The 13,957-nt window shown below is 41.0% G+C and overlaps 1 protein-coding gene across 2 annotated transcripts in view; it reads right to left on the bottom strand.

Annotated features, from left to right (window-relative positions):
• Positions 1-13,957, bottom strand: part of ARMH3 (armadillo like helical domain containing 3) — a 130,319-nt gene that overhangs the window by 84,820 nt on the left and 31,542 nt on the right. For both annotated transcript variants that reach the window (XM_069796801.1, XM_069796802.1), the window contains exons 16-20: positions 10,154-10,212; positions 8,726-8,791; positions 6,971-7,040; positions 5,350-5,410; positions 2,431-2,519 (exon numbers count right to left, since the gene is read on the bottom strand). In XM_069796801.1, the coding sequence (XP_069652902.1) occupies positions 2,431-2,519; positions 5,350-5,410; positions 6,971-7,040; positions 8,726-8,791; positions 10,154-10,212 (345 nt within the window). The remainder of the gene's footprint in view (positions 1-2,430; positions 2,520-5,349; positions 5,411-6,970; positions 7,041-8,725; positions 8,792-10,153; positions 10,213-13,957) is intronic.

Here is a 13,957-nt window from a genome sequence, read left to right as displayed (position 1 = left end):
CTCAATTTTCTGCCTGAAATGACTCTTCTCCTTTCATGTGCCAGGTAGAATTCTCTCCCCTTCTTTCAATACTTCCTTACACCAATTACCTCCAGCGTCTTTGTTCCACTCAGCTCTGTTGGGGGGCTTCCCTTGCTATTATCCATGCTGCACAACAGGGGCATTGTTTCAGTCATCACACACCTTGTCATTCAAGAAGACAAGTGTGGGCTTGAAGACCTTCTGTAAAGCACACCTGATGGGGCAACCTGAGATCTCAGACCTTACAGTGAATAGCTGCTCCCTTTTAGTTATCACTGCTGGATGAACAGCTAATTCTTCAATCCAAAATAAAAGCCCAAAGGGGAATATACTCACATAAAGGATAGAAATGAATTCAGAAGTCCTTGTGCTCTGGTTTGGAATCGTCTGTCAGATAGATCAAGACCAGAAAAATAGCCATTCTTTCACATCCAGGGCAGCAGCATTCTGGGTAATCAAAGAGCAGCCTTGACAGCGGTAAGAGTTAATTATGAAATACAGCTCAAGTTAGGGCTGGCAATTAGCATTTAGTCTGCCACATATAGCGCTCTAGAAGTACACACCTGGAGCAGCCGGGATGTGCCCTTTTGCAGGTGCACGTACCATTCAACCCAGGGCCTCCCAGCCTCTATGAATCACCTAGCAGCTACTGAAGAATCTCTCTGTTCACCTCAACACACTATAAGAAAAAAATTTGAAATGTTCTTACTGTAATTTACTCCCGCATGAGAGGATCTTCCTAAACATGCAGAAATCTATAGTAAGCATGGAGCTCTTCAGTGTGCAGGCATTCCAGGTCCTTCACAGAAACCTGACCAGAGTGCTTTTTACTTTACTGCTTTGCTTTTGAAGTATGTGCAGTACTTAATACTTCTGAGGCACTTTACATTTCCAAAGCACTAGACAAACACCAGCTAATTAGAGACAGCTAAAAAGAATATCCCATGATACTGAATCTCAGCGTGTAGCAAGGATTATTCTCCCTCCCACCCCCTCAAATAGGGAAAGTTAAGGATTGAAAGATGCCTAAAAGTGTGCTCTCTGAACTGTGGAATATTTGAGACTTCCATACTGCCAGTGTGCAGGAAAGACCCAGCTCAGCCTGGCCAAATAGGAATGCATCTGGTTCACTGGTAACTGCTGAGAAGGTACCACACACACTGTCAGATGCAATTTCGATTCACAATAGATGTCCACACTGCACATGGTGTTCTCCTGAACCAGCACTACACTGCAACTGTGCCTCTAGGGGCTCTGTTCAGAAGAAAACAACCAAAAAGAAATCACTAATCCCTTAATTAGCGGCACCCACTTCACCTTCTACAAGAATAATTTAAGAAGTCTGAACAGGCCACATGTCACACAAGGTGAAAATTTAATAACTGAAAGTGACTCAGATTGTTGGTTCATTTCTCTGTACGTACACTCAGCTGTGCAAAGCTACTGAAGGGAAGTACTCAGTGTTAATTGAGAGCAGCTTCACAAACCACTCATCAGCACCTTTTTCAAAAGTCATCCTCTCTCAGATTTCTGATGGAGTTGCATTACACCAGCCAAGTCACTGATCCTAGGTCTCAAGCACAGCTCCAGGAACACACAATTAGGACCACGTTCCCTTGAATTTTCATAAACCTCTTGTTTAAGCCACAACAGCTAAGGGATTAACTGTACTTTCCTAGCTGAGCTACTTCACTGCTTGCAAGATAATAACAGAAGCACACACCACATCCACAAAAGAAGCCTGTTAGGTCTCATCATCCATTCTGCTGACCCCTTCCTCAGACCTCCCACACAATGATTGCTTCATAAAACAGTCTTACAAAGCTATGTCCACTAGATTATGAGTCAAACCCCATAATACTCATCTATCTCAGGATACCAGTGGCATGAACCAGGCCATCTATTGTCAATGCAAAGGTCAGAGTTAAAAGCCTCTCTTCCTTCCCGCTGACATTTCTAGGTTGCTCTCTTCAGAAGGAGCTGCACGCACTACTCTGTGTATCCATGTCTTATAGTAAAAAGGAAAAGTAAGGTCCATCTCCCTTTACCCAAGAGCCTACCTCCTTTCTACTCACAAATAACAGAGAGAAACACTACTGCATAAAACATAACTCCATTTCTCCAATCAGGTGAAGAGGGACTCAGGTAATAAAACAGAAAAACAAAGACATCTGGATACCATGGTGATCATGGCCAGACAAGAAAGTAAATTAGCTACCATTATGATAATGATCTGACTTTCCAAAAGAGGTAATTTGCACATAGCAACTAAGAAGCAAAATAAAGATGCTTTAACAGAATTGCCACTTGCTATTTAAGCCTGTAGCAATGGAACAAGCAGTCATGGCCACCAAACAGCCACACACTCTGGGCTTTTCATACTTTGCATCTGCAGAGACAGTCAAATACCTGACCAGAGCTCCCTCCAGGTGTAATGAAGCCTCACTCTGCATTTCTTCTGGTAGCACAGCAGCTTGTGCACAATCTGAATGCACCGTCTGGAAAACAGAGGGCAAAGGATGGATTACATTGCATTTCCCAGCAATTCTACATCAAACCTGGAAACGTCTCTGAAATCAGCAGCAGGGAAATAGACAAACTCAAAGCCTATCAGAGGAGGATGAGGCTCATGGTTTTGGACTCTAAGGGGAAGCAACACTCGCAAGAAAGAACCAGACGAGACAAGAGAAAGGGGCCTGTATGCTAGTTTAAGCTCAACATGATTGGATCAACTACAAATGCAAGTTTGTTGTTTATATTTAATTAATACTTTCCACTCTTTGCTACCCTTACCTGAGGGCCTCAAAAGGTCCAAAAAAGGAGTTACTTAACTTGCAGGCTCCATATGTACGAGATGCTGCGCTCAGATTTTGTAAAATCTGGACACAATGGAGCCTTTCAGTTTCTTTGGCCCAAATGATGAGGCTAAAGGAAATGACAGAGTCAAACAAACTGCAGGATTTTTAGTTTGACTGAGGCACGCAGTTTAATTATAGAAAAAAAGACATTTCCATCAATTTTTCCAGCCTCCTTAAACAAATAATTTAAGTATGAACTTTGGAATGATCAAGCAATACACCTACAAGCTGTAAAATCCCCCAACACATAGCTAGTATACTTGTTCAGTCTCCAAATCCTGTAGGTCTCCATAGCATCTAGGGTTTATACAAACTCTTAGGTGCACAAACATTCTTCACAAATAACATCAGAACTAAATATACAATATAATTAGCAAATTCTCTAGCATTAGCTATCATTAAGGACAAGACAAAAAATATATACAAATTTGAACGTTAGACCAAGCTATTTTTATTTATTGACATTTAGAAAAAACAGAAGGAAGACTTTGAAAAAAAGAAATTCTTTTCCCCAAATCCCTATTTCTCAAAAACACATTATCTCATTAATATCAACATCCCTCTGAAAAGACAATGCTGAAAGACACTACACATCAGACAAACACAGAGAAATCAAATTTTAAAAATTTGCATGGAAGTTACTCAAAATGGGATGAAGAGTTCAAAATAAGGCTTTAAAAAGCCTTAAGAAATAAAATGGAGAAGGTATACATTATTCTTTTCAGACTCTTAGATGATCCCAAAAATAGCACGATGGGGTAAGGATTGAAACTGATTTTAAGACAAATAAAGGTAAAACCATTTTAATAGCTGAGCATCACTTTAAGTGCTGTATGTCTTCACATCAGGAACAGCAATTGCTCTGGGAAGGGACCTGCTATTTCTGATGTTACTGGTACCAGACAATGCCCAGTACCTTTCCACCTACGTATTTGCTTGGCTGCAAGACTAAAATTGGCCTCCACAAAAAAAAAACTATTTAAGGCACTGACCAGAGAGAACCTGCCAACAGCTAAAACATTTCTTTGTAATTACAACAGCTGTTAATGCAAAATACTCTGCAAACATATCTCAGCATTGAAACCTTGTGGTTGTATACAGTAGCATACAGCTTTCTGGGTGAAATCAAGGCATGGAAAAAAAGGGATGAGGAGGGGCATAACAATCCTAGCACCCCTGCCTAAGGAGCCAGGGCACCAGCTACCAGCCTACAGACTCCCAAACCACACTGCTTTAGTTGTGAAACTGCTTTAGTTATGAAGTTATCCATCCTGGTAGGGTGTCTCTGTTTTTTAGCTTTCTGCTGAGTATTCATAATACACATAATGGACAAAAAACACCCTTGGTCAAAGCAACCTGGATTTCTGTTTTAAATATTAATATGCCCTCCCTTGAGCCGCTTCATATTGTCACCTTTTAAATGTATTGCCGAGAAGTATGACACTATTTGTGCATTCAGAACACCCACTTTGCAATAACTGTGTCTGCTATGGGATGGTTTCAGACAGCAGTGTAGTGAAAGGACTGCACAAACATGCCAAAATGAATGGATACAGATGTCCACTGATGGTTGCTACTGCTCATTATTTTCACTCTCAGGGGGTTTCTAGATGTGACCTTACATTTGAGCCCAAGCATTTCACACCTTTCTTGTGAAATTCCAATGCACTACACCCATCTACAACTACTTCTCTAACTGTCATTAAAAAAAAAATTTCTCACACTCATAAGTGAACTGTACAACCCTTTCAAAGGCACTGTAGTTGCAGGGTTATTTGGGCAAAATCAGAACATGCTGAAAAGTTACCTTAGGCGAAAACAGCCTATGTATCTTTATCTCTTCTACAGAATATAGTGCTGTTCAAGCCTTGGGGAAATTCAGTACTGTACAGTCAGAGCAAAGCCAATGATCTGCCTAAATCCTATTTCTGCCCTCCAGGCTAAAGCAGAACAAAGCATTCTAGGGGCCTCCTGGGACACATGGAGTGCTCTTGTGTAGCCCTGTCCTCTTCTCTCCTTTTCCCCATTGCTGGGTTTTACCCTTTGCTGCCTAGCAGGCTATTTCAGGCTTAAACCTCTCCCCTGCTGTCCACATTGCCTTCCAGGTCTCACGTCAGTCATCCTTGGTTTTTCAAAACTGTCTTTTCAGTTTCTAGACCAAGATTCAACTTCTGGAAGTAGGGATTCTTGCAATGACTGCTATTATGAAACTTCTTGCAGATTGAAAAGCTCTTTGTATTTGATCAAGTAGATTAGGAAATTGGCCTGAAAGGTGGAAATTCATTTTGCTTTCAGTTGTCTGGCACACAGAGCATTTTAGAAGTAGAAAAAGTTGCTGGAAGAGTTCATGAAAAGCCATCCTGCTCCCCCCATCAACCACAGTGTTATTTCAGCCAGAAGATTGCTCTGACTAGAATCCACCCAAATTCAAACTTCAAACAAAATCACGAGTCACCTCACAGATACTTACATGTAGAGATCCATGGGAAATTCTTTCATCATGTGTGTTACAATGAACTCAACCATTAAATCTGACAGAAAAGAAAATTATAAAAGTAAGTATTGAGCTAGCTATAGTTAACTTCTAGTAGACAACAATGAGGAAGTCAAACTACCCTGCCTACCTACCTCTACCAGACGATAGTCCAACTTAGATGAGAGAAATTTCCCTTTTTTTTGTTGTTGTTGTTCACTTTAAAGAGAATTAGACATTCTCTGCAATTAAAAAAAAACCTACTGGAAACTGAGGGCATGTAGTGTAATTTGCTTTGAGGCACTTCTTCCCCATATGCTTTTCCCCACTATTAGTCAAATAAAGAATACACCACAAATTCTGATGCTTAGAATTGCTCTCATATTTCAAAGCCTTGTCACTAATGGAAAATTCCATTGAGAAGCACATTTTAGAAAAATCATTCCTACCAGAAACAATGTACAGCCTAGATGTTTAGAGAGAAGAGAATGTAGAGAACACCTAATTTTTCCCCTAAAATAAATTCTGAAGCAAGTAAACCTAGTGTGATCTCAACACAGACTAAGCTTCTGCTTAAGGCTCATTCAGGGGAAAAAAAAAAAAAGTTAAAAAAAAGGTTAAAAAAAAGGGAGAATGCCTCTTTAACATTTTAGGGCTCCCAGTGTGAGGATAAGAGGCAAAGAGTAGAGAAATACAATTGAAAGAGCTAAGTTACTATCGTTCAGCTAATAAACATGAGCTGAATGTGTGTGTGCTCTCTGCCCAACACAACTTCAGCATAAAAATGCTTAACCCATGCCAGTGGTAACAATTGTGAGATGTAACTTCCTAGGGTACTAATAGCCCAGCAATATGATTCAATAGTGATTAAAAACAATCTAGGGAAAGAGTGCCTGAAAACCGGTAAGTCCAGAAAGATTTTTTTTTTATGCAGCACTTGTATCTTGGCTTCAAAAATCACCTGTTTGAAAATGCTGTTTTCCATATGGAAAGACTGTTTCCATATCATCAAGCGTAAGAGTCATTCAGGGATTCAGGCTCTGTCCATTTCTGTACCCATTTATGCTTTTGGCCTCAACAGCAACAAGTGTCAGAATCTAATCATATGCTGCATGAAAAGCTTTCAACTGAGCCTCCATATCCACATGCAAAACCTAGCTACTGACATTCCTATCGGGTTTTTTGCTCAGAAAAGGTTAAATGCTGAGAAAACACCTTCCCCCAACATACATCTGTCCTTTCTGTAGGTTTGCCCTCATTCTATCATCTAGAAAGTACTTGTAACCGACTGTTACTACACTCACCTAAAACTCTAAATTTATCGACTGCCCTCCCTATTGTTACTTATTCAGGTAAAGGAGACCAACAGGCTTCTGCAAAACTTACTGTAAATGTATATAGGATTTCTTGCTACAGAACAGCAATCTTGGCTTTAATTTCTCTGTGAGGCAGGCAGATATAGAGATGGACAGTCTATCGCTGGAAATATCTTCAGTACCTAACTGCCCTCCTTTTAAGTCCATCCACCGCTCCCCTTAATCCACAAATCTCATACTTCTATTGCAGAAAAAAGATGCTTCAGGAACCACAAGCACACACGTACTCTAACAATACTCACCAAGCACCGCACACACCAGCGGGCGACAGGGCAGGTTCTTGTCTGCTGCTTTCTTCCTATGTCTCATTGGCTTCAAACACACAAAGATGAAAAGAAGTCAGCAGAAGCCTGAAGTGACATTCTGTGTATTACTGTATTTTTCATGCAAATGGTACCATCAGCATAGGCTTCCCTTTGTCCTTCTCCAACTGCTATCTCACCTATATTAATCCTAAAAGCCATGGCTAGAGCAAAATTATGCCTGTTTTTCAGCATGCTGACCACTGGGTTTTTGTTCTTCTAGCTGTGTAACTGGAGGGCACTGTTATATCATGGGTGCAGGGGGGGTGGGGCAGAAAAATCACACAGTAATTCCTCCCCCTTGGTTAACATACTGATTTGCTCCTGACCCAGAAGTCTGATCTGCATTCTTAACAGCGTGTGCAGTATAAAATGGCTTTGGTCTTTATTGTAAGAGACCAGAAAGGCTAATTGAATGGTGTCATGGTTTAGCCCCAGCCAGCAACTAAGCACCACGCAGCCACTCACTCACTTCCCCCCCACCCAGTGGGATGGGGGAGAGACTCGGGAGGGGAAAAAAAGTAAAACTTGTGGGTTGAGATAAGAACAGTTTAATAGGACAGAAAGAAAGAAAATAATAATTATAATAGTAACAATAATAAAATGACAATAATAATAATAATAATAAAAGAATGGGAATATACAAAATAAGTGATGGCCAATGCAATTGTTCACCACTCACCGACTGATGCCCACTTAGTTCCCAAGCAGCGATCTGCCCCGCCCCCCCCCCCCCCAGCCAACTCCCCCCAGTTTATATACTGGGCATGACATCACATGGTATGGAATATTCCTCTGGCCAGTTTGGGTCAGCTGTCCTGGCTGTGTCCCCTCCCCACTTCTTGTGCCCCTCCAGCCTTCTTGCTGGCTGGGCAAGAGAAGCTGAAAAATCCTTGGCTTAGTATAAACACTACTTAGCAACAACTGAAAACATCAGTGTGTTATCAACATTCTTCTCATACTAAATCCAAAATATAACACTATACCAGCTACTAAAAAGAAAATGAACCCCATCCCAGCTGAAAGCAGGACAAATGGCATGTTTGCTGTTAAGCGGGAATCACTAGTACCCTTGCAGTATGCTTGCTATAAAGATGTTTTTTTCTATCCTGGACTAGTGACACTTCCAAGTGCTGCTTCACTATGAGATGAAGCGGAACTTGCCAGAACCACAAAGACAGAATGCATCAAGTTAGGATAACCATTCAAGCTACTTGTAACTACAGAGCTTCATGAGCCAGGTAAGGACACTTCCTCCATAGATACCTATAGGAAAAAGCTCTGGAAAAAATACTTTCCTCCTTGAAGGTGAGTCACCCCACCCAGCATGAAGCATAAGCCAAATTACAGCACTCTGTTTAACTCCAGCTGGCTATTAATATATCATGAGGGCTAATGCTTGCTGAAGATTAAGATTGCCACTGATTTCCTCAGAGACCTTGTAATACACAGCTCCTCCGCAGCTACACAGGCCTCTGAATTCACCAACAGGGCAACCAGCTCTTTGCTCTCTGAAGGAGTGAGACATTCTGAGAGTGATTTCAAAATCATTCCCAGCTACTGCACTTCTCACAGTATTTCCACATGCCTTAATCTAGATTAGATGTCTGTGACACAGTTTTCAACATACAGGGACTCAAATCCTCTGTGCTCTCATCCCAAATAGTAACAGATCATCTGGAGGAAAAGACTCACCATCCTGTGTAGGTTTACTCGAAAATTCATATTGTCATCATGGAGAAAAGCATTAGCATACTGATCCTATTGAAAAGAGCAAGAAAAGGGAGGAGATATGAATAGCCAACCAAGTGGCCAACACCTTCCACTTGCCTCTCAAATCACATGCGTTTCAGTGTAAAACTCCCAACATATAGCTATAAGGTTAAAAAGCCACCTGTCACCTCCTCTTGTCCCCACCCACGCCTCCAGTCACAGAAAAGTAAACCCATTCTGATCCCAATTCCACTTCACTTAAAGTCTGTGCTACTACTTGCTTTGTTAGCAATTTATTTTCCTTTCTCCTCCTTTGCTCATCCAAACTCTGGACTGCATGCACCACAGTGTCAAGAGTTTAACAAGTGCTGTATAACTCACAAGGTGATTCTCCAGCACACAAGCTCCTGTGACTGCGTGGACGAAGGTTTATATCGGCGTTTTGATGGACCCATCACACCAGAAGTTACTGCAGTACTAGCAGGTAAGTTTATCAGCTGTCCCACCCCTCAGGCAAAGCTCATTCTAAGACCAGCTCTAAATCAAAGTGGTCCCTCCAGATAATGCACAGCCAAATTGAGTAATAAATATACCCTCCCTTTAATACCAGAAGCAAAATATGCCCTTGCTATGTAGAAACAGAATTTCTTATCTTGTATCTATGCATCCACCTGAAGAACTCAAGTGCCAAAACCATTTAATTATAAATATTTGAAATGCAGATGGTTAGCTTTCAGGCTGCACCCTGAAGAAACATTACTTCAGAATCCTTACACTGGCTATCAACATTGCTGCTTTTTATTCTTTGTTACACATGAAAGGTCTTTACTTGCAAGCAAGCAAAACGCAAATGCCACACGAACTCAATCACCATTCAGGACACCAGTCAAGCCATTAGTACATACTTCCCATGAGACAGGACCACATTCAGCCAGGACTGCTGATGTAGCGCCATGATACTGCTTTCTCACCCTACTACCAGATTTGCTACTAGTCTTGCTTGCCTATAACCATGGGGCTTTCTTTCAGACTCATATCCTTCTTAGGCGGGAGAGATACAGCATTGCCCACGTTTACCATGAACAGCACAGAGCTGAAAGCCATTAGCACATCACTCATCTAAAAGCCACACCACAAGGTCACTTGACAGCTAAGAGAGAAAAGGCTTAGGTTCACTCTTTTCTCTCTTCATCCCTGGGAGTTGATTAACCCAAATAAGATGATCCAATTTTCAAGTTTCAAGTCAATTTTAACAGTACTACATCAGGTTTATTAGCGAAACGTTAAGCACCTGAGTCCTCACTACCACTGCGGATCTTCAGCACCTGCTCAACAGGAGGCAGGGGATGTGCATGCAGATAGAGCCCCGTAACACACGATCTGCTGAACAGTTTCACAGAAGAAACCTACCTCTGCTATGCACGTCAGGATAATCAGACACAGCTTACCACTGTGTAGCCGGTGCTCATCTGCAAAGAAGAAAAAACAAGTCCTCCATGAGCCACACAAACCTAGCAATGCTGAAGAGCAAGACAACTGTTGCAGCAAGAGAAAAGCCCGGCCTTGGAGATTGTTCATATTCCTACTTCCTCCATGATAGCTAATAGTTTAACTACTCTCATTAAGCACTTGCCCTCCAGCCTGACCACTACATCCCACCAATTTGTCACCAGTCTGCACCAACAGCAAAGTTTCTGATTTGAACCTCCAACAGCACCGTAACTATCAGTGAAGCTTCGGTCTCATTCAGTTTTACTTCCACAGATATTCTAAACACTGGGGTTAGTCCATCTTTCTGCCACAGCAGAGACACACTTTTCCCTCTCTTAGAGAAGATTGAAAGAAAAAAGATCACCTTTGCTGTAGGTTATGAAACAAGCAGCAAATCTTAGGTAGAGGCATAGCACAGTGTAGCAGAATGACTCCTGACATTGTGCTCAAAGTCCTGAGTTTTAACCCCAAGACTGAGAGACATGACCTACTCTGTGCAAAACCATGAAAGAAGAAAGTCTGCAAAGGCTTAGCATTTTAAGCCAAAGGAGGTCCACCCTGATCATGTTCCGCAATTTGTTATTCATCTCACAACTTCAAGCAGCTTTTGCCCTGAATCACAACTGGAGGGCTGAAAGACTCAAACAGAGAAGGACTAAGACAGAAGAATGCAATTTTTCTTTGGATTATTTAAAACTCTTCTCTCTCAATTTTAACCTTGAAATACCAAAAAACCAAGATACATACAATCATAGAGTAACTTAGAATGGAAGAAACCTCTGGCCCAATCCTTGCTCAAAGCAGGGCCAGCTAAGATCAGGTTGCTCAAGGCACTGTCCAGTCAAGTTCATTTAAAAATTTTTGTTCTAAAAATCAAACCACTCATACCACACACCCCCATAACCGCAAAACCAACCAAACAAAAAACAACCACAACAACATACTCGTAACTAAACCCCAAGGAAGCTTAAAACTGCACATTCCTGAGACCTCCAATAGCTTCTCTAAAGCACAAGACTACTAAACATCCCAGACATCTGCCTTGGAGTCAAACCTGGAGGAGAGAGAAATCTGAAACAGTCAGACCACTTTCATATAAAACAGAAGACAGCATCAGCCAAACTCCTTGCATCTTTTCAGGTCACTTTTACAAACACTTTGCTAGTTAGTGGGTATATGGTTATCTATAAAAATAGATAGAATGGGCTTAGCTAGCTGTTCTGCCTAGTTCAATGCCTCTTTTGTTTTCTTTTCTATGCTGCTGAGGGACAGATATTTACTAACAAGATGTGCCCTGAAGTGTGCTGATTTCATCTTGCTGTACTAAGATGAAGAGGAATTTTGGAATGGGAGAGTTAAAAGTCTCTCCTATGTCTCCTTAACTTAGCTAAAATGTTTAAGTGAAAAGTTTTCTACTCCAGCAAAGCAGGAGAAATGGCCTCAAAGAACACTGATACACTGAAGCCTTGTTATTCTCCTATTGTAAGGCCTCCCTATATATTTTTGTAGGTGCTGCTACCACTTCTCTCTGGGTATTGTGCTGTAAAGGCTCCTGTTTCACACCAAGTACTCTGCCTTCAGCCAATGTGTTGTGAACATCATGCTGGTTTCAGCAGTTATGGGGCAGCTATGCAGGCCGTTATTCACACAGACTCTTTGTACTTTCACAGCATCCTTCATTAAGGGAACAAAGCAGACCACTTCCTATGGGGAGGTATATCTGTATGAACTCTATTTTACGGATGGGAAAAAATGATAGAGTTTTTGTTTGTCCCAAGGCAGCTGCCTCTGACTGACATGAGAGTAAACAAGAGGACAATCCAGCAAATGCAATCTATTAAATTATGCTCTCTGGGACAGGACCAAAACAACTGTCTAGTCCTGGATGTGGAACAAAGCAGTCTCCCCTCTAAGTGTTCCCACCTGTCTCAAGACACATGGAGTAAATTAGAGTTATTAATTCTTCTTCTCTTGTTGCTATATTGGTGTCACATGCTTGGACTTAGACAAGAAGAAAAAAAGTTAGGCAGAGCCTCGTCTGTCATCAAAATATAAGGACAGGAATATACCCACTAGAATTAATAAGCATTGGTTTGGAAGGCACGCTTTTTTTTTTAAACAATCAGTCAGTGGAGCTCATTGCCGCATACTACCATGGCAGCAAGGAGATCAAGTCTATCAGCCACACAAATTTCAAACGTTATAGAAGCTAGAGCCAAAGTAAAGAAAGAAACATCAACTCCTGTCTCACACCAGAATAAACTCATCTCTCACTTGCTTGTTTAGTAAGGAATCCCCTCTATCAGATTTCACTCCACCTGAAACTAATCCAGTTTGGCAGTTTCTGAGGCCCTATGCAGACTTTCCATATTACAGTGACAAATAAGTGCAGAAGTGAAATTGAAAAACATAAAATTGTTCCATCAGAGACTTGGATCATCAAGAGAGACCCTGAGAAAAGCAAATGAGAATGATTAGAGAGCTGGTAAGCCCTCTTCATGTGTGCAATCTATAAGAAACAACTGAGCAAAGATTTGACATGGTTAGCTTAAAGACAAAAGCAAGAGAAAACATGAAAGCAGACTTCAAATACGTAACGGCTGACACAAAGAAAGAAATAATCCATTCTCAATATCTGTCCTGAAGAAGATAACTAGTAACTCATTTAAATCACAGAAAAGTATTTAGGAAGCACATGAAGCCTTCTCACAATAAGGGTAGTTAAACACTTCACTGGAAGTCCAAAAATGACACTCCACTATCAGAGTGTCTTCATCCAACCTGTTAGCAACATCTCTGAGAAAAGATACACATAAACCTGATTCTGCCTTGGTCGTGAGGAGTACGCTAGATATTTTTATGAAGTCCCTTTTGGTCCTAATTTCAATTATTCACTTTTTCCTCAACTAGCTTGCATACTGAACAAGAAAAACACAGCCAAGTACAATTTCACTGCAAGCTAGCAGGTACAAGGAAACTCTCCCACTTGCTCTCTTATTCAGTGCCAAGCATTCATGAAGTTCAGTAATCCACATGTCATAGCTCTGCAACTATCTTCCTATTTTTGCTCAGTTGTTACATTTAACTTAACAGCAAAAGTTGGTAATAGGCTGAAATATGGTACAAAGATCACTTGTTATGTTCACACTGTGGTACTGCCCATACAACCACTGGGCAAAACAGCACCCTTGGGTACCTTGAGCAGGAGATGAAGCAATACTTCAACTCCAGCAAGCTGAAATTAACCCCCACAAAACTATCAGGAGAAACAAAAAGCACAGTATGGAAATATATCTTCTCAAGCAAATTACTGCCAGTATAGTGTAAGTTACTGCTGTCCTGTTCATAATTAAAGAGCCTGTTTAACCAGCAAGTATCAAAGGACAAAGAAAATATTTCCTCCTAATGTTGAGCTTTGCCTCCTGTGCCAGCTTCTAAATGTTCTTAAAAATACAGTTCTCTGGTACGTGGTTTCTTCTCTCTGACAGTTGGGAATCAGATATGCTCACACCTCCTGTATAGGGACAGACTTGGTTATTAGGTACTATTATTATTATTACATTCTTTTTGTATTTGACTTCTCTCCTGCCAGCATTAGGTCTCTCCTAGTCTCATAACTCTTATCTCACAATAAGAAATTATTTCATTTTCTCAAAAGGTGAAACCTTCAGTTCTCTAAAGGGACTCCAGTTAACTTCTATTTCTGGAGTCACTAGACATGTT

The sequence above is a fragment of the Haliaeetus albicilla genome, chromosome 11, assembly GCF_947461875.1.
Source record: "Haliaeetus albicilla chromosome 11, bHalAlb1.1, whole genome shotgun sequence".
In the NCBI taxonomy this organism is placed as follows: domain Eukaryota; kingdom Metazoa; phylum Chordata; class Aves; order Accipitriformes; family Accipitridae; genus Haliaeetus; species Haliaeetus albicilla.
This window is presented reverse-complemented; position numbering and strand designations above follow the sequence as displayed.